Here is a 26,551-nt window from a genome sequence, read left to right as displayed (position 1 = left end):
AAAACTGGGATTCAGAATCTCACACGACACATCCACCCATGTATGTTGAACTTGGACCACCGGCCCAAGTAATCGTTAGTTATGAACAATGCAGAGAAAAATGGGATGAAAATTTATTTAAAGTTGTTGCACCAGAGCAAAATAAAAGCTCATTATGGCAAGTCATGCAGGATAGTCAGCCGTCACCAGCTTTTACTTACATAGTTTGATGAAATAAAGCAGGTCTATTCAAGGGAGGTAAAAATGGCTTGAAGAAACAGGTGAAATCTTCACCGAGGGAAAACGATGACAAATCATAACGTAACGAAAAGACCACCGCCGTCACCAAGGAGTAGAGAGATGTGCTTGACAATGTAGAGATATGTGAATGATGAGACACTTATTCATCCACCCGACACCATCAGAACAAAAGGATTTACCGCGCTGGTCTTTGTGACGGTCGTCTTGGAGACGGTCGTCTGGGCGAACTCGCCGCTCTGCCGTGCAGTCCTCTCCGTCTGTAGCTCGCTCTCGGCCACCCTCAGTTTATCCAGGGTGTCCTGCTGCTTTCTATCTAACAGCTGGTACTCGTTCTGTAAGTTACGCAGCTTGGACTGGAGGTCGAGGATCTCCGAGCGTGTTTGCTCCTCCAGATGCCTGAGCCTCTGGGATAAGCTCAACAGTTTGGCCTCCTGCTCCTTGCTGAGGCGCTGCGCCATGTCGCGCTGGTGGAGGATGTCGTCCATGTCGCTGCGCAGCCTCTCGTTGACCTTGTGCATCTCCTTGTACCTGAGCTCCGTGTTGCTGGACTCCTGCTCAGCGCGGCGCAACTGCTGGCGAAGCTTCTCCACCTCCCCGCTTCCCTGGCTCATGTTGACCTCCATGTGCTTCAGCTTCTCCGTCGCGGTGTTCCGTTCGAGTTCGAGCTCTGTGATGCGGCGGTGCAGCTCGAACGCTTCCTGGTTGGCGTGTTCGTTGTCGGATTTCAGCCGGCGCCTCAGGCTCTCCAGTTCATCCTCGAGTGCCTCTGTGTTGCCGCCCATCTGGCTCTGAACGGATTCGATTTGGGTTACCTGCGTCTGAAGCTTGCTGGTTTCGGAGTAGTAGAAGTCGTACTGGCTCTGCAGTTCGTCCTTCTCTTTCACCAGATCCTGCATCATTCGTTCGCGCGCTGTCATGTCGTCGTTGAGACTCTCGATCTTCATTCTCAGCCTTCGAATCTCTTCCATCTGTTCCTCGATTTTCCCGTCTTTCTCGGTGCTCTGACCGGCTGTACTCTGGAGGTTGCTCATCTTCGTCTCCATGGAGGTGATGTAGCTCTCCTTCTCCTGGAGTTCTCGACGGAGGCGGTTCATCTCAAACTGCAGATCGTCCAGCTTCTCCTGTAGCGACCTGTTGGCCTGTTTGTCGTTGTACAACTTCTGATTCAGGCCCGACAGCTTGCTCTCCATATCCCTTGTCTTGTTCTTCAAGCTGTTGATTTCGGCAAATTTATCTTCGTTGTCCCGCCGGGATATTTCCAGGTCGGAGCGCAGCTTATGCGCCTCGGCCTCCATTGCCCCTAGTCTTCCTTGTTTCTCATTCAGTGCCATCTGTAGGTCGTTACTCAACTTCATCTGAGATGAAAGTTGTTCGCTCTCCGCCCGGGTTATCTCCGTTGTCTTCATCTTGGTGATGTTGACCTCGTCGCGGGCTGACAACAGATCTGACTGTAAACCCCTGATGTCGGACTCCCTCTGGGCCAATAGCTGCTCGAGTCTCTCCACCTCCGAGTTTGCGTCCCTTGCCTCCCGCTGGTAACGCTCCATGGCTGCCGTCTGGTCGTCCAGCTCCCGTCGCAGGTCGGCGATCTTCTTCCTCAGCGCCTCGTTCTCAGCCTCCAGCTCGCGAATCCTGCGACGAAGCTCCTCGATCTCCGACTCGCGATCCCTCAGCTGCCCCTCCTGGATCTTGTGTTTGGATTTCAGTGCATCGACCTCCTCGTGCAGGATACTGATGTTGGATTGGAGCTTGGCGGAGTTGATCTCCGCCATTCCGCGGACCTCCACCAGCTCGGAATTCAGCTGCTCGACCTCCGTGAGCTTGTCGTGGTACAGGCGGTGGAGCTTGCTGTTCTGATCTAAGAGGTCGTCATGCTCTGTCTGCAGGCTTGACAGCCGCTCATTGGTGGTCTGAAGCTGGCTCTCAGCCTCGGACAGCTAGTGGTGTGGGAACAGGGCCGTATTATATACGTTTTTTTCACATGTTTTTCATTGACCCCCAGTTTCACAATTTGGAACATTTGCAAGTGCAAGTGCCCCAGAATTTACTGTTTGCCTTATACAGGCAAGTAAGGCAATGCCCTGCCTGAAATTATGATGACTTCATAAACAACTTTAGGTACAATAGGAATGATAGGCTACTATGCGAAAGAAAAGTCAGAAATGTACTATATACAGCTGTCCTATGCATGCACAGCCAAAGTGCAAGAATTCAGTATTGACCAATTTGAAAGAACCAGCAGCTGCATACCATCTTGCATACATCAACCAAAATAAAAAGTCACCATGACTGTTTAGCATACCCCATGCACAAGTGACCAGCCTTGACTGTTCTAACCTGTACCACCATGAAAGATATTCCTGGACTAGCATCATGATTACAGTAAAGCCCTCACCGGTTACTGAGCGATTAATTGCACCTTCTTACATTACACAAAAGCAAGCTGCCATTGACATCTTTTTGGGTAAAGAAACCGCTTTAAGGGCAAGAAATAAAAGTATAGCAGGAAATTTGAACTCATAATCCCATGATATACGTACAATACCAGATGACACATATTTTGCTTGTTATGAACAGCTTTTTCAAATGGGGATCATAATAATACCATTAAATTTTCAAACAGAACAATCTGCATATACCCACTGTTTTTTTTACCTCACAATAAAGTCTACAAAGCTTTCTGCTATCTTTGCTCACAGAAAGGTAAAAGCCGCTGGTGAACAAAGCTGTCACGGTGCATATTTACCACCTTGCTACTGTGTGTTTGGTGCAGGCTCTGTACAAACAATACCAACTTGAAGGCACATTACGGCACCAATACAAGTTTAAGCCACAGTGTGTGAATACCTCTGAGTATTTTGGCTATGCAATACATGAAAATTGGCAGTTTCTTTTACAAGTGCACTTCAATTTCTTTCCCATTCCAAGAGGTCAATGATATAAAAAAGAAAAAAAGCTGCTATCAAACATAAGTGACCTTGACCCTTAACCCCAAACCAGACATGTCAATAGCACCTTATTTGACCTTATTTCGTGTATATAGCTTTGCCTTTATAACCCTTGAATAAGCTTAAGATGTGCCACGGTAGGAAATTAAGGACCTACTAAGTCAACGGTTTTATATACAGCACTGTGGAGTCTCTCCGCGTGTTGTTGGGACTCCTCGACCTACGAGCACAACACACCGTCATGATGTAAACAAATCCCACAAAAACACACTATTACAGACTGAACCAAACAAAGTCCTGAACCCAATAAGAAAAACAACCAAAGACAAACCTTATAAAACCAAAATAACAACGATGAAAAACTAAAACTACCACCAGCTGAAATTTAAAGTTAAACACCAATTGAAACTAATCATCAAGAAAAATTAGACAAAATATGACAAAAACATTTAATAACCCGTAACCCAAGCCTAAACCACCATAACAATCATCACCTGAACCCCGTTGTGATCTACAAACTAAGCTGTTTATGACTCTACTGAAGAAATAAAAATGTGTGAACACCTCAACCTCCTGGGTTGTGACACTAGAGCTACTTTCCTCGATCTACACCAAATGTGGGATTATAAAATGTCAATAATGTCAACATGTGAATACTAGATAATATTAGATACATGGGGTAACAAGTTATGCATATTGTCATTCATTAAGGGTGGTGAATAGTTAGGGACATTTTACACATTTAAGATTCAATGTGATATTAGGCAAGATATGCTCGTTACACATGTTGTGAAGTGATATCTTAAACAACTTTATGTCAGTGTTTTTCTTTATTTTACATATTGTTAACTTTGTATTTTACAACATCATGCTATTATTATGAGTATTATGCAGATTAGTCACATTAACTTGAGATTACTGTTAGCGTGCTTTAACATGCAAAATTGCACATTGTTACGGTTTAGTGGGTTAGAACATACCATCATACTAGTGCTGGATGAATATGATGATGACTGCTGCTCCTGGTAGTGCGATTGCAATGGAAAAACATTGGTGTGATACACTTTCTACTTCTGACAGTACGGTAACTGTGCTCAGGCTGTGACGAGTTTGCTTTAACGATTTATTCCTTCCATACACTCTGTACTGTTATCAATATTTTATGGTTTATTGGCAGGTTTCCATGCTTGTAACATTCTCTGACCTACTTTAATTAGATGAATGTCCACCCTATCATGTTAAACATGCCTGATACATTGAAACTGGACCTGTACTGTAAAACCTGTACTGAAGCAACCTTAAGCTTATACCACCCATGGGAATAGCAAATGTCATATAAATGTCAAATATATAATACAGAATAGGGGGTCTACATTTCTAGGAGGGATTCTAAGATGATTTCAAGCAAGAAATTCTGGGGAGAAATTCAATTTCTTCAAGGAACAATGGTCCTCGTACCTTAAGAGTATCTACAATAAAATTTTACATGTACTTAGGAGTTGAACGGCTAAATAAGATCCCATTAACCACCATGTTCTACCACCTTAGAGGTAACTTAGCTAGCTAATAGGGGAGATTCTAAATAAACATGCCATTGGGTTTAATTTGGTTAAACACTAGACCAGCAAGCAGAACTTCTCTTCAATAGTAAGGAGTAACAGTACTAGTCTAGTACAGATAGGTGTAAAGCAACGAGTGTATTTGATTCAGGAGAATGTTGTCATCACAATATTCAATTTTAGTGATCACAGACTAGACTTATGAATTAAGCACAGTTAACAATTAAGCCGCATGTGTTACATGTACAAGCAAGGCATGGGCGTAAAGGGTAAGGTTACAATATGTAGTAGGGGAGGGACACCACAGTTATATACAAAGTCAGTAATTACAATTAGATGCCAATTCTAGGGTAAGAATCACAATGTTTGAAGACATGCTAGCCAAATTATTGATTTTGAATGTTAAATTATTGATAGTTCAAGAAACAAGCGAGAGCAAACGTACCATGTGCTGTTGCTGGAACGTTCCGTTAGGAATCTTGGACAGGTCATCCACAGCCTGTGTGAGCGTGCGAGACAATTCAAGTCAAACATGCAGTCAGTCCACCGCAAACAGGGCCAAAGTCAACAAACGTAGCAGTGACAAGCTACTCAGAACCATTAGGGTAAATGCACTGGCGTTACAGCAAAATGTTGCTACTTGTAAATAGACAATCGTGTTCTAGACACATGCCATGCATAATCAATTGATTAGTCCTTCATATTGATCAATATTCAATAGGTTAACACAGTCATTTTTCACACTGTCCATTGTTAAAATGAAGCAATATGATATGTTTCAAGTAATAACTTCTTTCACAAAAGGATAGTCCGTAATATAAACATTTTACAAAAATAGTGGTATTGACACCAACTCATTAAATGTACCTACAATGCATATGTACCAGTAGAAATTGAAACATTCTGTCACATATATGTATCCTCTAAAACAGTACTAGCACAGTCGTACATGTATATGATTGTGTGTTGAGTGTGGAAGAGAATTCAGACAGAAGACGTAGCCAGATGGCCAAGATACATGTAGTTACAAAGTAGTGCTGCACAGAGCACTAAAAGCCCTGTGACCAATATGTCTCAAGTGGTGACAAGCTTATAAAGAAAAGTGCATATAAGGGTAACAGATAGTTAAAAGGCACCCAAGGTCAATGCCACAAAAGAATGTCCTGAAGACATTTTGAGACAGACAAGCTCTATATGTTCTGTATACACTGGCCATACGGTACATGTGTAGTGTAGGAAGGGAGAACAGGTCTTAAGGAATGCTAACATTGGACAAGGGGGAAGCAGAGAACAGGCAAGGTAAAGTACAAGGCAAACAAATTACAACATTCCAAAAGCAAAGTGCTGTGTGAGGAAAAACACAGTATGGAAGGGGGGGGGGGGGACCTGACCACTTTTTGCTGGTCCCTTAAAATTTTCCCTATTGACACAAGCATTAAGAATCCTGTCTACAGTGACCACCTGCACATAGATCAGATATCATCGGTCCCCTGAGTGGTCTTCTTGGACAATTTTGACTGAACATGTATATGTGCCTGTGAGAATTTCTGAATGAAACGAGTACCGTATATGTTTGCTTTCCGTCATGCAGGAGGTACCCTTCAACAATAAAAGGAAAGAATGTCGGGAATGAAGCGAGAAGCTGGCTTCAATTCTAGGTGAAAGAGAAGGGGGAAGAAGTGTCGGCAAGAGCAGGCATGACGTTTCGGCTCATTTGCACAACAACAAATCCCAAGGTTTCTTTTCTCAGTAATTGGATACCAGCCTTCCTTCTTCTTCTTTATGAAAACAAAACCGTTCATAATTCAGGGTATTAAGCAGGACTTGGACGTTGCTGGAATGAAGTTTTATTCCCAGAGTCAAGGCACTACTGTGACCAAAAGCATAAATCACAGCAACTACAATAAAACACCTGGGGCGTGAAGTTACCCTCAAAATTGAAAACATCTGTCGTTCCACCCTAGAAAGTATGTATCGGGGTATGTCATCATATTCAAACAACTCGCTTCACAATATTATTGCTCTGCCGCTATAAATTTGAATACAGACATGCTACTCTTACAATTATGAGTTGAAGGGTTGATTTCTGATTTCTCATCACTGTCAATTCTAAACCTGGCCAATGGTCCAGAGTAAATAAAATGGAGATAGGGGACTTCTGTATACTGCAAAAATAACTCTGACAGCAAAATCGACCAACATCTTTTCAACACTTCAACATTACCAGACATGGATTTCTACAGATTACAAGAGGATTTTGCCAAACGCACTGATTTGACCTGGAGTGACGTATACAACAGTGAGGGGACTAGAAAAGTTGAAAATACCTTGATCATGATTGATCCCAAATAGAAAATATTTTGACTGACTGACTTCAACAACACACTAGTCAAGGGCATACAAGTGAAACTCTTACCCAAACCACAGTAAAGTGCGTGGCCATAGTCTTGGAGGTCCTGGGGGTAGGGTTCGATGGGATGGGGTGGGGGAGAACGTCAGTATGCAACAACTGGCCCTTAAGAAAGCCAAACTGAAGTTCATACGGGGCTCCCCTTCATCTGTAAACTAGTTAGTTGACCCAGCAAACTAACCCAACCTGCGAAGACTTGCACTGGTTGGCTTACAGCTGTTACAACGTCAACCTTGTTTAGCTCCGCCCCCTTTTATTCCACTCAGTTGGAAAATACCACCAAGGCCAGCTTATACAAACCAAGCTGACCTAAACACCCTTCCAAAGAAAGGTTTCTAATTAAATATAACCACGTTGTCCTTTGTTTTTATTCAAAGGTATTGATCTGTGAGGTATTGAAATGGGACAAGCTTGAGGCATTCTGTGTCATGTTATGCCTACAAGAACAGCAAGATGGCTCTTCAAAAAGTTTGAAATGGTAGACGAAAGAAGAGCAAGAATGAACAAGATGGAGATTAATGGCTGAAATAGACATGTAAGGTTGGGAAAATGATAATGTAGGATATGGAAAGAGAGATTATTTACAATAGAAAGAAAAGTAACAGTGAGGTAAGACATAACAAACGGTATCATACACATGTTTGTAGTTGTATGACAAGAATGTCATCTGGCAGAGTGAATACAAGAAGCAGATGAGGGTGAGAATATTATGAACAATAACATGTATTAGGAAAGAAAATTGAAATTAATTGTAAATACAGACAACAATGAGGCCTGTGTATGAGCTATCATATGGAAATCTTCCTTTGAGATCACAAGAAAATTTCCAAGGACATACAAAATGTACAGAAGTAACATCTTAGGATGTACAGGATATAGCAGAACGTCTTAGGATATAGGAGAATGTAGAAAAATGTGATAAGGATGCAGAAGAACATCTTAGGACGTAGAAGAACATCCGAGGACGTAGAAGAACATCCTAGGACGTAGAAGAACATCCTAGGAGGTAGAAGAACATCCTAGGACGTAGAAGAACTTACTAAGATGTATAAGAACATTAAGGCTATAGAAGAATGTCTCACAATATAGGAAAACGTCTAGGGATACAGAAGAGAGACTCTTACCTGTACTTTGTAGGGGCTCCCCTGGATGTGCTCCCCTCCGAACCGGATGGTGATGGTGTACTCGCCCTGCTGCTGCGCCGTGTAGAAGATGTCGAAGGTTCCGTCGTCGTTCTCGACAACGTCCACGTCTACGTCCTCGCCGTTGGCGTCCTGGATGGTGCAGTTGACCTTGCCCTTGCCGGCGGTCTTGCAGTTGACGGTGACGCAGGTCTCCTCTCCGATCTGGATGTAAGGCTGCATTCCTTCGCCTGGAAAAGTATGATGGTCTTTGTTTAATAAAACGATTTGGCGCAAGATTTTGTAAAAGGATTGCCGATTTGTCAGTGAACTGTTAAGAAGTACTATTTTCTCAAAATTTAAAGAAAAAGGTTGGTGCTTTTTTGCATACAGAAGAAGTACATGAAGGGTGTTGGTCGGACAAAGGTTTGTTGCAAGATAGACACTTGGTCTATTTTCTTAAAATTTGTAGAAACGAAGGCTTGATTGATGAGGTCAGTACCAAGACAATAAGAGAACTTGAAATGTTTCATTTTCAGCTCAAAATAATGGGATCTCACACCATACTTGCTAGCACTGACACTGACATGTAAGGAACAAAGTTTAAAGCCATCGACTGGCTGTTCAGTCTCATCATGCAGAAATATGGCATGTCATCACATCAACAAGCATCACAAAACTTGCAAATCATGTGACGGTTTCCCCTATAGCTACTGAAGCTGTAACATAGAGCACACACACTACAGCATGAGATGTTCATGAGGACAGTCAGTGTCAGGGTGGCATTCTACGTCAACATTTTCATTTTAGTCTTCATGTGACTGAAGCCTTGAAACGTCACTTTTAGTTTAAAGAAGGGTCTCTGTAAATGTTTAAAAGCATGATAGTCGCTGTCTCTACTCTTTGAGAAGCATTTTTCAAACTGAGTTTTACTTTTTAGCAGCCAAGTCAAACGACCAATGTGGATACTCATACAGCACTCGTGCATTATCAGCTCTTTCACACAAGCCAAAACAGGACACCTCATATTGGCCATCTTTCCAACACACAAGTCTAACAGACTACAGAACCATGATAGGCAAGTGCAAAACATGGCCAACACGGGAAAAGTCTTCAGTAGAATGCCACACTGTGATAACTCCAGAGCATCCCCACATAACTTTTCGCACATCGTACCTGTTTTCTTCAAGGTACAAGCCACTTTTTTGTCTACAAAGCCCTTAACAGTGATATACAAATACTTCACATGGCTGATACACCAGTGCACATTCTTGGCCAATTCTCAGCCAAATGGATTTAAAACATACCACTTGGCAGACACCTAGTCGAGAATTTGTGTCAGAGTATCAGCTATGCGGAAGGTTTGTAGCATTACCATTAAGGGTACTGTAGACAGTATACTTGTCTAGTGGCGTGTACTACAATGTAACATCATTATTCTCATAATTCAGCCAGGTATCCAAAGGCTGCCACATTAAAAAAATGGTATTGCTAAGGCTTTTTAAAGCATGTCTAGAGCACCTGGATATCCCAATTGTGTATAACTCTGCATTTGGTGCATCTCTTTAAATTTGCCATTTTTTTCTAAAGATGTGGCAATGGCGATCTTTAGAAGACATACATCTAAGACATCTTTCCTTAATCTTTTGTAAACAAGTAGCTCACTTGACCAAATTTGCAAGTGCCTAAAAAGAATCTTATTCGACGGAATTCTGAGAGTTGATGTAGTACATAGAGAAAGGGGTGCCATGTGGTAGTAGTTGGATGGAGGTGCCTGTGGTGTTTGTCCTTACCTATCCACTGCCCCTGCCCAACGCGCCCAGGTGGGCTGATGCGCACTACAGACAACAGGATGACACCACAGGTGAGAGTGCAGAAGAGTCAGACAGGTGGTGAATTGAACAACAGGTAAAAAAAAAAAAGGTTTGTAAACGGTGGAACAAGAACAATGGTGGGTCAGGTAGAAAATAGAGAATACATGATCATATGGGTGATCATACGATTCATAGCATTACATGGAAGATGGATAACAGATGTAGATACATGTAGTAGAAAATTGTGAAAAAAACAAAAAAGAGGACAAAAATAGAGATTTTTTGCAATTTCTGACAGGCAACACTTCAAGTCAAGAGAAGAAAGATAATGCTAATGGAAAGATACTTCAGAAAAAGACTGCTAGAGAAATACACTGATCGTGAAGAAGAAATGCTAATCAAGTGCAATCTTAAGGTACCTTAAGGAAGATCGTTCAAACACATTCCACTCTTTACAGACGTGCGCGGTGACAGAGACAATTTGTGAGCAAAATTCCCCCAATGACGAAACCAGTTTGTGTCCTTCTAATTCGTCTATTGGTGTGGCCTAATAAAAAGCGGCACGTCTAGGACATGTATCTCCTCTCGTACCTGTGACGGAACACTTGTTGGCATCGCCGGTGGGTTTGACGGTGATGCGGAAGGGCGAGCGCGGGACCTGTTCGCCGCCATACTTGATCTCGATGGTGTAGTTGCCTGACTGCTCGGGGGTGTAGGTGATGGTGTAGGTGCCGTCACCGTTGTCATGGATCTCTGGGCTCTTCATCCTTCCATCTGGGTCCTGGATTAAAGAAAATAAACCTCTTTAACATCTATTCCCACCTTCCTTACTTCCTCAATGCTACAAAAGTATAGCCATCCTAAAGAGAGCGTAGGTGCAATGTGATGTTAAATTCAACCATGATATTCTAAATAGTACAGGACGGAAGGACCAAACATTTCAAAGGAGACAGAGCCAGACTATTCTGCATGGAAGATCTTTGGAGCAAACCTGAGCTTTGTATGGATTCCAGGCTACAAAATGTAGGATGTCAAGATTTCTTATGGTGGATTCAAAGTTCGAAATGTCACTATTAATCATTCTCAACATCATGCTCTCTTTGATTCAAGCCTATTTGAGAATGACCAAGATTTCATCTATACCTTTTTTCATGAATGACGCTGTACATGTATAATAATTGCCTTGCAACATGCATGTGAGTAAGTTGTCACATATCATACTACATTGTGTATTACATGTGAAACTGCATGGAATTCCTACAAGTCCTATGCTAATCTAATAGGCTATCATATTACACAAAAGAATCTATTGAATGCAAAATAACAATTAAGATTGACAACATTAACACATCTAATTGTTGACCTGAAAAAGTGGAATACACAATCATGGAAACATCTTTGGCACCAGCTAACTCGCTCCTTACCCTTTGTAGGTGACTTACTGCAACGTTTGAATTCCAAGGATTCAGACATCCCATCCTAACATTAGGCCTTGCTTTCTTCCCAAGGTAGACAACTCGCGGAGCTACATTACTCCTCGCTAAGCTTTCCCTGTCTCCCGTCCATGGACGTGCCACTTGTTGGGTTTGTGGGGACGGACCCCAAACGAGGCTCCCGCAAGCGTAACAAATTTTCGGTCCATCCATACTTCGGACCGGACGGACTGCGAAATCTGTACTGCGGTTCCGATAAACAAGCTCTAGCAAGAAATCCTGGCTGGTCTGAACTAAAACTTGATACTGCCCTTGAGACTTGCGAGGGATTGACCAAGATATTCTGGGACCCCCGGGTATACTGTGTTACCTCGTTATTGCAAAGAGGTCAAGGGTACATGTGGACTTTAGACTTCATGCACTGTCCTCTGAACCAGGTAGAGAGACGCTACTAACACATATTCAGTGATAGACCCGCAAATGATAATAAAACAGATCATCTGAGCAGCCAGAATTTAGAAGAAACGTATGAAACATCTTCAAGAGCCAAGAATTGAATTCTAAAGGGCAGACTTAAGGCATTTAAGGAGCTGTAGCCAAGTCTTGCTGCCCCCAAGATTCTGGAAGACTAGATCTTGGCCAGAATGTCCAGCAGAAATGCAGAGCATGTTGAGCCCTTCAGCATACTTACTGGACGGGCAGTCTGTCAGCTTGTTACCACACATTTTCATACGCTTGGGTTACACAGGTTCAGTTTAACCTTCTCCCTGCTGCCTTACTCTGTAGCCAATAGGGAATGTGGTGCCAAACGGCTACTTCAGTGTGCCAAAGGTTAAAATGCGAGATCTGTACATACTCAAGTTCCTGTGGTTTTGAAGGCAGTCAAGAAGGCTGAACAAAACTTAACACACAGAGTATGGTACACCAAATAATAGATTCTTCATTTACGTTCTTTCAAAACATGATCTTAGACTTTGGGCTTGACATTCTACGACATTAGTATCAGTTTTCATAATATTTTTCAGCAATTTACAGCATCAATCTTCTCATTTTGCAGCTGCTTTTTACGATTCACAGTATGGCTGAAAACTTGTATGGGTGGGGGTGTGTGGGCAACAGACGAAACTGATGCACGCATAGATGTCATCCATAATATAACCGTTATAACGCAGCCTTATAAGACTGTTATCTCATGGCTACAAAGCTGGTATGCTACACCCATCAGGTTGGCAACAAATATGACATCATGACAAAACATCTCCTGATCGTACCTCCAGGATGACCTCCAGGTCGGCGTTGCCGGCGTCGCGGCAGTCGATGGTGAAGGAGATGGGGAAGGACGCAGGAACACCCTGCTGCAGGCCCGGGCCCGTGGCCTTGACCTTGCTGGCATCGTACGGCGGCAGCACGCGGACGTTGAACGGACTGGAAAAGATACAGGGAACAACACATGTCATTCAAACAACCTTCAAGTCGCAATATACAGTATGAAAGACGTTGCTAGATTCTATTCTTCTCTACAGAGAAATACTTACCAAGTGAGTATCAAATGGACTGGAAAAGATACAGGGCACACCACATGTCATTCAAACAACCTTCAAATCACAGTGTACAATATCAATGACTTTGCTAAACCTTAGTCTTTTTTAAACTATTGAGAAATATATATCAGTTTTATTATGCAGATGTTAAATGGAGTGAAAAAGACACAGGATACACTACAAGTCAGTATTGGGGTCATTAGAAAAACCTTGATCACCACAATCACAATGCATTAATCTGCCTGCAGTACTGAAAAGAAAAGCTAGGTGGCGTAGGTGCTGACCTCTGTGGGATGCTCTGGTTGTCGTACTTGACATCCACCTTGCAGGCGCCCTCGCTGGGCGGGACGTACTTCACCGTGTGGGTGCCGTCACGGTTGTCGGTGACCTCCGTGTTCACTGTAGCACCTGGGAAAAATGAAAATTAAAAAAAGATTGATGTACAATTTGATAGACTTTGCATTGGGAGATCAAAGCTGTAGCTATGATGTTGCCAAATGCATTTTATATTTATACTACATGTACACATGTACATACTGATGCTTAATCAATTTTTTTTTTCAAAAAGAAGACATAACACGCTAAGTGCAATACATAAATTACACTGTATGACTTTTTGATCATACAAAACATTTCATGGATTATCCAGTCTGAGCAAAGAGGTCCTTATTGTATGCTTGGTCAGAGGTGCATCTAAATTTAGTTCTGTTGATGAAAACATTGGACCGCTGTTGCTTTTTTTTAAAAGAAGATAGGGCACACTGGTTTCACAATCATCCTTTGGCTTGCAGTTAGACTAAAGCAATGAAAAAACAATTAGGGAATTCTCATTATACACAAACACAAGTTGACCTACCCATCTGTGATGTGACCTTGACATCCAGAGGAGCGCTGCCCGTCTTGGCGTGGTCCACGGTGAAGACCTGCATGTTCTGGGCGCGGACGCCAGTCTTCTCAAGACCGGGTCCGTACGCCTTGACCTTGGACACGTCAATGTCATCCTTGATCAGCACAGAGAATGGGCTTCCTGGAGTGGGGAGGGGGGAATAGTTGTAGAAATAAGAGTTAGAAATTTCATAATCAAGATCTGATTTTGTAAAAGGAAAAAGGAATTTCACAACACAGAATACCATGATTTGGTGACTGCCACAGCTGTTTGAGACAATCAAAATCATCAGAGTGTAAAACATTTGTCATATATTTTGAAAAATCTTATATCTGATTGGCTGCTCAGATGCGAGACTACATATGATAGACCTTACGTTTGATTGGCTGTTCAGATGAGACCTTATGTCTGATTGGCTGTTCAGATAAGACCTCAAACCTGATTGGATTGTTCAGACGAGACTTTACATCTGATTGGCTGTTCAGATGAGCCTTTACATCTGATTGGCTTTTCAGATGAGACCTTACCTCTGATTGGCTGTTCTCCATAGGAGATGTGGATGTCATAGTCCCCAGGAGTGGTGGGGAAGTACTCCACAGTGCAGCTGCCATCCTTGTTGTCCTTGCACGTCATCTTGGCCTCTGAGGGGCCCTCAATGGCCAGACCTAGACCACCTGTACCAGCACCCTAAACATGGCATGGAAAATCAATCAATCAATCAATCAATGAGTTTTATTCAAAGTGCATACTTGGATACTTCGATACTAACCCTACAAAACTTAACCTTAAGATAAATTTGAGGTACAAATGCAATGGATCAAATATGAGTCACACATGACTCATCTATTTGAGTTGTGTTCATATGACCAATTGTACTTGCAACAAGACAACACAGTGTTTTCAAATGCTACAACTTTTTTAAATTTGGATCAATTTTTGAATGTTTCCTGTGAAGCGGCACTACCAACAACAGTCATCAAAGGTCTCTGCACTACAGCCAGGCCTATCTTATCGATATCAATTAATCGTGATGGTGAACTGTTACAATTTATTGGTGAGGTAAACTTTACGAATGCAGTACCTAAAACAGTCACCAGAGGTCTCTGCACTGCAACCAAATGTACCTTAGTCTCAGCTCAATGGTGAACTGTTGAGGTTTATTTGTGAGGTAAAGTAAAACTTGCTCGACTGTATCTACTTTGTGAATGCAATACCTACAACAGTCACCAGAGGTCTCTGTACACTTTAACCGAACATACCAGTCTCCATGGTTATAATAACTGTTGTGGTTTATTGGTGATGTTAAGTAAGAATTGTTCCACTGCGTCTACTGTATGAATGTAGTACCTAAAACAGTCACCAGAGGTCTCTGCATACCTTAGTCTCGATGGTGAACTGTTGCGGCTTGTCGGTGAGTCCGCCCTCCAGTCCCGGCCCATAGGCGCGCACCTTGGTCGGGTCGCAGCCCTCCTTAGCCTGGACCTTGAAGGGAGCTCCCGGCACCTGCAGCTCCTCATACAGCACGTCAATCAGGTGGCGGCCTGGGGAATACAATTAAGTGTATTATACTATTAGTTTAAAGTCGTTCTTGATATAAAACAACATACCATCGAAGTGTCAGTGTCTGAACAACTACATGTCAATTTCATTGGTGACTCCCTTTGATTCAAATGGGTAATAGGACAATAAAAGATTCTAAGTATCCATCAAATTTATAGTTCAAATGTATCTACATGTGTACTAGATAAATCTAAACCACAAGTTGTAGCCAAAAGCTGAATTGCTGAGTCAGACATATACAAGTTTTTCTCCACAATGGTTGCTTTGCACTACATCAAATACTATAAAAAACAACAGCATCATGAAAATATTTCCAATTGTCTTTTTTGATGAAAGAGCATCTAAAAGTTTAAAGCTAAATATACAGTCAAACATTCAGCATTTAACATAATCAAATCATTCTGTAAAAACTACTTAGTATATTGAATCAGACATTCAAATAAGCAACACCTCAAAGAGAAAGAAGTACCATAATATCAGACACAAATGGAGGAACTCTCACCTTCTTCAAACGGTGTGTAGGAGGCGGTGTATGTCCCGTCCCTGTTGTCCTTCACCGCGGCCTCTGTCTTGGCTCCAGACGGATTCTGTACGACACAGCGTACGTTGTCTCCTCCCCTCTTGCTCACCGACTTCGCATCGATGGTGAAGTCCGTTGGGGCATCCACAAACATACCTTTTGGTTCAAACAAGTCATTTTAGTCTAGTTCTTTTGTAAATATAACGTTTTGTAACTACACTCAGTTCGGTACTCTCATTGCTTTGAAGATAATCAAATTATATGACAATCATATAATCATTATCAAGGTTTGGGAACCAAGAAGGTTTAAGAAAGTGATCGGGAGAAGGGAATATGAAAGTGTGGTGTTTCATATGAATCAGTTTTCACCGATTTTGCCTTTCATACAGCACTGAATAGGTGCATGCTGTATTACTGCTTTAAGGCACTGAAATATTATGCTGCTCTTCATTTGTAGGGGGTTGTCAGATTTGGCACATAGAATTTCTTGAGGTATCCTAATTATAACAGCAGGCACCTAAAGACAGGAGAATACATTTTCAAGCAAGCACATACTAGAATGCAACTCACACAGAAAGAAGAGTACAACATTCACATTGAAAGTGTAGAAGACAGTCAACAATATAGCTTACACAAGAGAGCTGGCTAAAGCACAAGATTTCAAACATTTGACATAGGAAAGCAGAGACTTCAACATCATTATAAGACATGATTTTTCAATGTGAATGTATCATCTTCAGACAGACACTGACATCTCTTTCAGCTGTTAGTAGACCTCAGGTGGGGGATGTGTGAGTTTCAGGGACTATGGCAGTTATAATGGAGAGAGTGGGGGAGGGTTAAGTCACTCCGTGTTGCGTCACCTTCGACTCCGGGCCCGTAGCACCTGATGCCGCTGACGTCGACCTTCTGTTCGATGGTGATCCTGATGGGGACCTGCGGGATGGGGTCCCCTCCGTACCTGATGGTGATGGTGTAGGATCCCGCGATCTGCGGCACGTACTTGATCCGGAACGTTCCGTCGCGCGTGTCCTCGATCTTCACGTCCACGCGTTCGCCGGTCTCCGTGATGACCTCGATGGTGAGCTCGGCCTCACCCGCCTCCCGGATGTCCACGGTGAACTCGCAGGGGTCGCCAGCCTTGTTGCCTGGCGACAGCCCCGGTCCGCTGGCCTTGACCTTGGAAGCGTCGTGTGCGGGGACGACCCTGGCGGGGAACGGCGACCCGGGGATGTGATGGTCGGCAAACATGATGTTGATGCTGTACTCTCCGACGTCCTCGGGCCAGTAGGAGACCGAACACGTGCCGTCTCCCCTGTCCTTGCACTCAATGCGCGACTCGCTAGGACCCTCGATGGTCAGGCCGAGCCCGCCCTGACCCGCCTCACGGGTGTCGATGGTGAACGTCTGCTCCCTGTTGACCTTTCCACCCTTTAGCCCCGGTCCGTACGCCTTGACCTTGCTCGGATCCGCCCCGGGCACAGCTTCGAAACCGAAGGGGCTCCCGTCGACCACCAAGCCATCGTACTTCACGTTCACTGCGTACATGCCGACCTCCAGTGCGGTGAAAATGCAGACATAATCGTCTCCTCTCTTCTCGACGCGCGTGGTCTTCAGTACCATCTTAGTGGTGACGGATACGATGGTGATTTCAACGACTCCCAGACCGCCGGCGCCGCGCGTGTGCACGACAAACTCCTTCTCCTGGTTCACGATCACCTCTGTACATGAAGACCAATGTGTATATAGAAAGTGTGGTCACTGCTATAACTAAAGAGGCTTTCCGGTTTCCTTGAATTTTAAAAATCCTGTTTTCCCGTCTTGGATGGGGCAGTAGGAAGGTTGGTAAAACAGCGTGTTATGTGAGTTGACTGTTTGTGTGAGTGTCACTCTCGTGTGCAAATGTACTCAAACCAAGGAACTCAAAGAAGGAAGCTCAACACAAGCCTTTTGGCTTCACGGACAGTGAAAAAGAACAAATAAGGACAAGACAAGCCTACTTGTAGGATTAAGCAACGTACACAGTTTTTAGCAGTTTTGTAGTGTTTTCCCTACATCCTTTTGGGAAAAGCCTATAGAGGTAAAATTCGATTCAGGCTAAAGGTGTCACAAAAAATGGTGACATTTTTGTGAGTTTTGGGTAGATTGCAATCATTATGTTATTATAATCATAACAGATTATAACTTTCTGATCTATTATCATCATCATTCTTTCTGATCTATAAGACTTCCTACAGTTGTGGTAGGGAAAACACTTTTGGGGTGTCAGCCCAAGTGTTTTAGCAAGTGAGAATCACAATTATAACAAAATAAAACCACAATCCAGAAGACAGACATCAAGCAATATCACAAACATGGACAAATCAGGAAGGATCGTACAAAGGTTGAGTGGCAAATTGATGCAAATTTTCTTAACACCTATACAGTCAAAACTGCCTAAGAAGACCACTCGGGAGACCAAAAAAATCTGGTCTATGTGGTCACTATAGACCTGCTTGTGTCAATGGGGCATATTACCTATTGTAAATGAATCACCAAAAAGTGGTCACATTGGCCAGGTGGTCCTTATGTTGAAGTGGTCACTTGTACAGGTTTGACTGTATTTTAGTCAATAATTTTCACTCAAACACAGCACACAATGTAGCCTGGGTGCCATCCTAATTTCTACCGGGGCTCCTACACTCGCTACCCTCAAATAATTTTTTGAGGGTAGCGAGTGTAGGAGCCCCGGTAGAAATTAGGATGGCACCCAGGCTACACACAATGTTAATGAGAAGTAAAGCACACAGCGGAGTTACAGTCAGGCATATTTGTGCTGCGTGGTGCAAACAGTTAGAGATCAAAAGCTGCTACAGCAAAAGCTTTAGTAATACAATGTACCCACCATTTTCAGCAGTCAAAACACCATTAGAAGAAGGTCAAGATTTAATTAGCAAGAGTAGATTATATTATATAAGATTTCCCAATGCCCAATCCAAGAAAATGCCAAGACGCCCTTGTCTATACTACACCTATGTGCAAGGAAAGAGAAAAGCCAGCACCAGTCTATAAAGACTACATAAATGTGCACACGCAGAAATGCAATTTGCAGATAGATAACAACATAAAGCAACAAAGCACAGGAATGAACAGGTCCGCACAAGCAACAAAGAACTACAGCAAGAAAAGAGCACCTTACTACTAACTGATAGCAGTCATAATGATGATACTTGTCAGTTGCACTACAATAGTCTAAGAGAACTTTCATGAATACCAATGAAATCTAAGAAAAGAAAGAAAAAAAAAAAACGTAGGACTTACTTTCCCCAAGACCATCGACCTTGACCTTGCTGAGGTCAACAGGTGGGGCAACATTGACCTTGAAGGGGCTCTTGGGAATGGGCTTGCCGGCGTAGTTGACGCTGACGTTCATGGGCCCGGCGGCCACAGGGGTGTAGTGGACGGTGAAGGTCTCGTCCTTGTTGTCCACAATGTTCACATCCTTAGCTCCTCCTCCTGTATGATTGGATGTAAATAGTATTAGATAACATAGTAAATAACAACACTACTGATTACTTTTTATATTGGTGCTTTAAAGCATCATGATCAGTCATAAACCAACAAAGCAATGTACATAAGGTGACAGCAAAAAGAAATGTTGACAATACGTATGAGCAGAAAGTTTCATTAACAGTGTGCGAGCAATATCAGCTTCAAGACAACACATTTTCAATGCAAATCTTCAATGAAGTCATAAGATTAGAAAGTTGCCATAACCCTGAGAAAATTAATTCAATTGTTTTTCATCAGCTTGTACATTGTAAGACTAAGTATGCATTTGACTTTTGAGTTTTGTGAGAGAGGGTAGTTGTCCGTAGCAGGGGGTTATACAACACTCCTGCTGTATGTGTGGACTCACCCGCACTGTACGGGCCGACTGGGGGTTTAGATACAGACGTTGGTGTAGAGGGGGGTGCACCAGGGCTTGTGGGTGAGGGAGGGGGCCAGACTTTCTTCTGACCAGGAGAGAGAGGGACAGGAGATGGCGCGGGCTGAGGGGATGTCGGTGGGGCAGCTGGCACAGTTGTTGGAGGAGGGGGTGCTGGTGGGGTATCTGGTGCAGATGGTATTGGAGTGGTTGGAGGGGCCAGTGAGGTAGCTGGCACAGTGGTGGGTGGAGGTGGTATGATAACTGGTGCAGATAGTACAGGTCCTGGAGTTGTTGAAGGTGCCAGTGGGGTAGCTGGCACAGTGGGAGGAGGCAGTGGGCCAGTAGCTTGCACAGATGGTGTAGGAGTGGTTGGAGGTGCCGTTGGGGTAGCTGGCACAGATGTGGGAGGAGGCAGTGGGCCAGTAGCTTGCACAGATGGTGTTGGAGTGGTTGGAGGTGCCGAATCAGTATCTGGCAAAGGTACAGGAATATCTGGGGACATTAGTAGAGTAGCTTGTGCAGACGTGGTGGATGGTGGTACAGGAGTGGTCGGAGATCCTGGTATGGTGGGGGTTGGTGGTACAGGAGAGATGGGAGATGCTGGTGCCATTGGTGACACTGGTGGTGGTTCAGCAGTGGCCATGGTTGGAGAGGTGGGGGCTGGTAAGGGGGTTGTGGGTACAGGCATTACAGCCTGAGTAGGTGATGCTGGGACAGTCTCTAGGTCCACTACAGACATGAGGTTACATGGAAGAATTAAGCACTCTGTGCTGATGTTTAAGACTTCAGAACAGAGTGCTGACAGACAGAGCCTTGAATTTTTCTCACAGATAGAACCAAGATATCTGTGTTTGAATGTGCAAAAGAAAACAGCGTACAAACATTCAATGCCAAGGCGACATCATAAATTATTGAAACCGAAACGGCTGCAAGAACAAGAATCTCACAAGGCTAACAGATAGCCGTTTAAATCCAGGTGCATAATATATATGGACATGTACATTGTATCGAAAAGTGTCTGTTCCTTACCCCTGGATGGTCCAACGAAGTCCAAGTCCAGTTTGCCCTCCCCGGCTCCACGTGTGTTGACAGTGAAGTAGGTGGGCTTTCCTGACACAACACCTGTTGGTTCAATCCAAATACACTTAAGTTAGATGCTTACCAGGGAACCAATGAAAAGTTAGGTTAAGCAAGACTCAGTCATAGTAGTAATTCTTAAAACTATGCTACCAATGTTCACAGAGAAACCACACTTAGCTAAGCCTTGCATATGAGGTAACAACAACAACAACACATATGTCTTTGTCCGTCCAAATTTGTAACATTCAAAACTGTATTATCAGTTTCATTTCACTCTTTCCAAACTGTTGTGGCATAGAACTCATATCATCAAGTGTATATGGTGAGGTCTCTTTATAACGAATACATAGTCTTAAAGAAAGGTAATGGCCTTAAAGTGGATACAGTCAGATTCAGGCTTTCTTCACAGTCCTCTGTCTTGCTAACATTTAAATTTATTCTAAAATGCCTCTGAAAACAAAGAACATAAGATGATGTGGCCGACAGGCAATTTTCCTCACTTCACTCAGGTGTAAATGAGTACCTAGCTCATCTAGGGTTAGGAACGTCCCTCGGATAGGACGTGAAATGGAGGTCCCGTGTTTGGGGAGAGCCACACCCCGCGCACGTTAAAGAACCCACCACACCTTTCGAAAAAGAGTAGGGGCATGCCCCAGTGTGCGATGGTCCAAACCTTACAGTCCGGTCTGGGATGACATCTTGAAAAGGTGATAGTTCACCTGTTATGTCAATCCTTCCACAATTGTGGTAAATCGAAATAAATAAATAAATAAATAAATAAATCAGTACAGTAAACAGATCATGTCTCACCTGTCGGCTCCAGACCAGGCCCCTCGGCGCGCACCTTGCTGGCGTCTCCGGACGACTCCACCTGGATGGTGAAGGGGCTCTTGGGGATCTCCTGCTCGCCGAACATGACCATGATGGTGTAGCGCCCGGCCGCGGGCGGGACGTAGCTCACCGTGAACGTGTCGTTGTCGTTCTTCACGATGTCGAAGTCGATGTCCGCCTCCCTCTCTCCGACTACGCCGGGGGAGCACTTGATACCAATGCTGACGTCACCTGGGATTTAAATTCGAAAAAAAATGTCAAAATTTAAAATCATGTTTGTAAAACAATTACAGCTGAATAGTAATATTTTCATACATGCAGTTCACATTGATACAAAATGTATGGAGGAAAGGGAGGGAGAAAATATTAATAGTTAGTTTCAGGGATCTACATGACTGTGTATCATGAATAATAATAGATATTACTTTACATGCAGGGAGCTATACTTTATCAATACTACATTATTGTGCACAAATGGGAAGGGTCTGTGCAACAGGTACTAAATTGTAGTGCGTGAAAGGGACTGGGAAGCATTTAATGTCTGGAGTGTTCTCTGAGGTGAAAATGTTTGCTTTAGAAAAGACAGCTGGAATCAAATTGTTGGCAGGTGTTTTAGGGACCTGACATTTAGAGAATTTTTGAGCGTGTTGATAGGGGTCTTGCCAAGAAGAATTGGGGAAGGGGGTGTAAAATTGGAAGAAATTAAATTGCATAGGGATTTTTCGAAACAAAAAAAAGGCAGCATCGAAAAAGTTAAAAGAAATAAAGTTGGTAATTTTGACAATGTAGATGGAACAGTGTGACCCTCTGCAACCACAGGAGAGTCCTTTGTGACTTGAAAGCAGACTGAAGAAGTATTAATGGTGAGAGTATCAGAATGGCACATTTGAGGGCAGACAGCCACACTCAGCACAGGACAGTTGATTTGAGGCTGGGTGATGATTGTAACATTGCACCATACCAGCTACAGCTGCCTTGTCCAAATCGCTGTTGGCCTTGCCCTGAAAGAGCTCCCAGAAATGCTCTTTGTACAACTCAAAAGCTGTGAGTGTTTTCCTTCTCACCCTGCATGCTGGTGGTTAGGGGACACACAAGACAGGGGTCATCTCCAAGTAGACGTTAGGATGGAAAACGTAACATTTTTCTGATATGCTACGATGGCGCAGCCAGAAAGACGTAATCTTTTCTACCCAGACATCTGCTTGGAGATTAGTCAAGTGCAAAATGAAGCATGCGTGTAGGGCTACCTCTACACAAAGGTTTTAGTCTACAGAGTAAAAATACATGCAGGGTATCTATCGCAGTTAGGTACTGTGTATAAGTTGATGACTATCTAAGCTATTACTATCATTAGTATATTAGACAACAAAGCTGCTGCGAAGATACAATGTAATGTTCTGTAATGTAAACATCATGACTTCAAAATGTTGTTTCAGTCCAAAGAATATATGGTAAGTGTATCACATATGTTGTACTGCAGCAGTATGTATTTAATAATCATGAGAACTTTTGAATGTCCCTTACCCTCAAAGAATCAGTAACACATAGCATTAACAAAAACTCCATAACATGCTTCTAGGAAATGATAAAAAAATGTTGAAGTCATTGAGAATGATGAATCAGAATTTACCCCTTTCTCCAAAATAATAGACATTTCTTTCTGATAGAGACATGATTGACCAAACACATGTCTTAATTCTATTAGTTTATATCTGTCCTCCAATGCCAGCCTAAGTCGTTGGACAGACACTTTGGATTCTTAAGATCTGATAAGAAGCCCTTATCTTCCAGACAGAGAACATCTGCCGTGATCGTTAGGCTCCTTATTACATGGTTAGTTCAGACAAATGGTGAACAGGACTATAAAAGGCAGCGACATTTGCGGAGAGGAATCTGTAGAATTTTTTGTGAGAGGTATTTCTGGCCTACTACAGTGAAGTAATTGGTACCACATTTTGTACATGTCCATAGTGTTCATGCACACATTTATACCTTAATAATTTGCTTATTATTGCACTTTTTCAAACAGCTAACTTTTTACAAATCGTCTTTATCTGTTTACACTGTACATATCACCAAGCTATCAAGAACCAGATGAAGCAATGAAGGAATCACCAAATCGCAGTTATTCAAGCAACTGGATAAAATTTGGAAATGGTCAGACCTTTCAGGTAGTATCCACTACCTTTCGTCAGTGACACTGACTGAACAAGTTCTGTCGAACAGCCTATCAAGATGCCTGAGTAACTGCTATTTGGCATATCTTTACTATCTGGATGTCTAACCTTGATGGACCATCAAGGATTCATTTATGAAAATTAGGCATTTGTCACATCAAAAGAACTGTCATATTCACCAAGTTTCAAAATACTGTACACTAGAACTGCAGTACTTGTTACAGCCAATAGGAGACATGACAACAATCAAGAGAATGTTGCACACAGAGATTTTGGTACATTTATGTAAAAGTATACCCACCACTGCCTGCTTCAGTGCAGTCCACGGTGAACTGTGTGGGCTTCCCTGACTTCAGGCCAGTCTTCTCCACACCAGGGCCGTACACACGCACCTTGTTGGGGTAGCTGCCCTCTGCAACATGCACCTACAAACACAGATACAACTGTACGTGTCAGTGATCATCTGTTATCTGTATACACATCACATGTATACCACCCTTTGCACCAGCTTCTGTATTTTTTATAGCTCAGGTATAACCGCCCTCTGGTGTAACACAACAGCTTCTGTATCTGTATTCTGTACATATAGCTGATATAAAAGCCCTTCGGCGTAACATACCAGCTTTGACACATACATGTACATGACATTGTATTCATCATCATCTATTGAATCTTCATCTACACCTGTGGGAACGTCCAGATGTTGTAATGTCTTATGCCACTGCGCCTTGACAATGTGGGCTTTCATAGTTTTCTTGCTGTTGCAATGGGACCTTAAGCTACTCATCTGTGCTTCATCCTTCCACAAATAAAAATGATGCAAACATGCAGTCATGGAAAGTGAGCACTGAATTAAGAAATGCATTTTACAAACTGGACAGAATGAAAACCAAGAAGATACTGACCCTGAAGGGACTGTTGGGAATGTTGACCTGCTCCCAGGACACGTCGATGGTGTAGCGGATGGCCTTGACCGGCGTGTACGAGCAGGTGTAAGTCTTGTTCCCGTTGTCGCGCACTTTCACCTCCACCTTCTCCGCCTCCTGGTCGTAGGCCCAGATCTGCAGCTGGCCCGGCGGGACCTTCTTGGCGTCCACGGTGAACTCGACAGGGCGGCCCACGACGATGCCCGTCTTCTCCAGTCCTGGTCCGTATGCTTTCACCTTGATAAAAACATCATAGAGTAAAACATTGTTATAATCATTCTTCCACGAACAGTGGGAAGTAGAACCAGCCAGTATTGCCCTGATGAAGGTAGTAAAAGGACTAAAGGACTAAAAAACGTAAAAAACGTAACATTGGCACAATATCTCTTGGTGGTGTGCAAAGAACAATGTGAACATTGTTGTTCATCTCATCACATGTGTATTTATGTCTTTACAAAACAGCTACAACACACCTTTTAAGAACTGCCTAGTGATCAATGATAAGCTTGAATTTTCATTATTGTTTCACAATGCTACAGCACATTCTAAAGATCCCTTTGTCATCAAATACTAACTCTTAAATGAAAATTCATGATGATTCTTAACTTTTCCAGTCATTCTGTCAAACTACAGAATGCATTTCTTACGACAACCCTTTGTGTCCTTCCAATTAAGGCCAACTTCAATTCCAGGTATCATCACAGCCATTCGAAGCTTCTGAATTACCAGAGTTGCTTGATGTGGAATCAAACAAACTAAGACGTCAGAGATACAGAAGTAGAAAAACTGCCCCCTACCTGTCCAGGAGTGAACTTCTTGTCTTGAGGTCTGATCTGCGCCATGTAAGGGCTGTTGGCGATGTCCTCCTCGTCCGTCACGATGTGCACGGCGTACTCCCCGGCCTCCGTCGGCCAGTACACAACGTCACATGACCCGTCCCCGTTGTCATGGCATTCAATCTTCGCTTGTGACGGACCCTCGATGGAGAAGCCTGTTGTTGTTTTTTTAGAAGAAATTCTACAATTAAGTTTTCGAAAAGCATCAATTGCACTGTTTTAACCTCCAGCCTGCTACGGTAGTCTTTTGGCACCAAATTTGAATTGGTTACCAGGTTAGGCAGCAGGGAGAAGGTTAAACAACAGCTTCAATAACACCCAGTCCACAACAACAGTAACATCTAAGTATGAACAAAGTACGTAGCCATGCACAGCCAATCGGGTTAAGCTGTAACCTAAATATATCTGCCACAGCAAAAGTGTGGCTACGTAAATAACCTACTGTCAGTGGCTATGTATAATGCAGGTTCTAACTCCTACAGGTATTCTTGTCCATGTAGTTTTTCCAGGAAAGTTTGTTCTTTCCTGTATATGCGTGGTAATACTGTTCTTCTAGACAAACCAATCGTTCATGCTCCAACACCAAATTAACACCATCTAGAAACCCACAGCCAAATCATGAGTTAAGAGGAAAGGGATTGGGTCGAGGGAAGAATGGATTTGTTGATGCTCAGTTGGTAAATGATGTTTTGAGTGAACAATCACGCATGGTAATAGAAAAATTAGAATGTCAATCGATGGTGGAATTACAGTTGTATG

At 43.0% G+C, this 26,551-nt stretch overlaps 1 protein-coding gene across 42 annotated transcripts in view; it reads right to left on the bottom strand.

Annotated features, from left to right (window-relative positions):
* The window catches only part of LOC136434666 (filamin-C-like), a 91,932-nt gene that overhangs the window by 19,436 nt on the left and 45,945 nt on the right, over positions 1-26,551 (bottom strand). For 22 of the 42 annotated variants that reach the window (XM_066427603.1, XM_066427605.1, XM_066427611.1 and 19 more), the window contains 21 exons: positions 25,754-25,947; positions 24,936-25,193; positions 24,332-24,455; positions 21,833-22,084; positions 20,972-21,064; positions 19,333-19,527; positions 16,896-17,753; positions 16,015-16,188; positions 15,330-15,493; positions 14,480-14,639; positions 13,923-14,093; positions 13,351-13,474; positions 12,797-12,950; positions 10,684-10,873; positions 10,072-10,116; positions 8,282-8,529; positions 5,193-5,246; positions 4,169-4,210; positions 3,753-3,794; positions 3,346-3,408; positions 420-2,177 (listed from right to left, as the gene is read on the bottom strand). In XM_066427603.1, coding sequence (XP_066283700.1) covers positions 420-2,177; positions 3,346-3,408; positions 3,753-3,794; positions 4,169-4,210; positions 5,193-5,246; positions 8,282-8,529; positions 10,072-10,116; positions 10,684-10,873; positions 12,797-12,950; positions 13,351-13,474; positions 13,923-14,093; positions 14,480-14,639; positions 15,330-15,493; positions 16,015-16,188; positions 16,896-17,753; positions 19,333-19,527; positions 20,972-21,064; positions 21,833-22,084; positions 24,332-24,455; positions 24,936-25,193; positions 25,754-25,947 — 5,363 coding nt within the window. The remainder of the gene's footprint in view (positions 1-419; positions 2,178-3,345; positions 3,409-3,752; positions 3,795-4,168; positions 4,211-5,192; positions 5,247-8,281; positions 8,530-10,071; positions 10,117-10,683; positions 10,874-12,796; positions 12,951-13,350; positions 13,475-13,922; positions 14,094-14,479; positions 14,640-15,329; positions 15,494-16,014; positions 16,189-16,895; positions 17,754-19,332; positions 19,528-20,971; positions 21,065-21,832; positions 22,085-24,331; positions 24,456-24,935; positions 25,194-25,753; positions 25,948-26,551) is intronic. The other 20 variants (XM_066427634.1, XM_066427635.1, XM_066427638.1 and 17 more) reach the window with 11 other exon arrangements.

The sequence above is a fragment of the Branchiostoma lanceolatum genome, chromosome 5 (assembly GCF_035083965.1).
Source record: "Branchiostoma lanceolatum isolate klBraLanc5 chromosome 5, klBraLanc5.hap2, whole genome shotgun sequence".
Taxonomy (NCBI): domain Eukaryota; kingdom Metazoa; phylum Chordata; class Leptocardii; order Amphioxiformes; family Branchiostomatidae; genus Branchiostoma; species Branchiostoma lanceolatum.
Note: the sequence above shows the minus strand (reverse complement) of the source record. Positions and strands in the feature narration are given on the sequence as shown.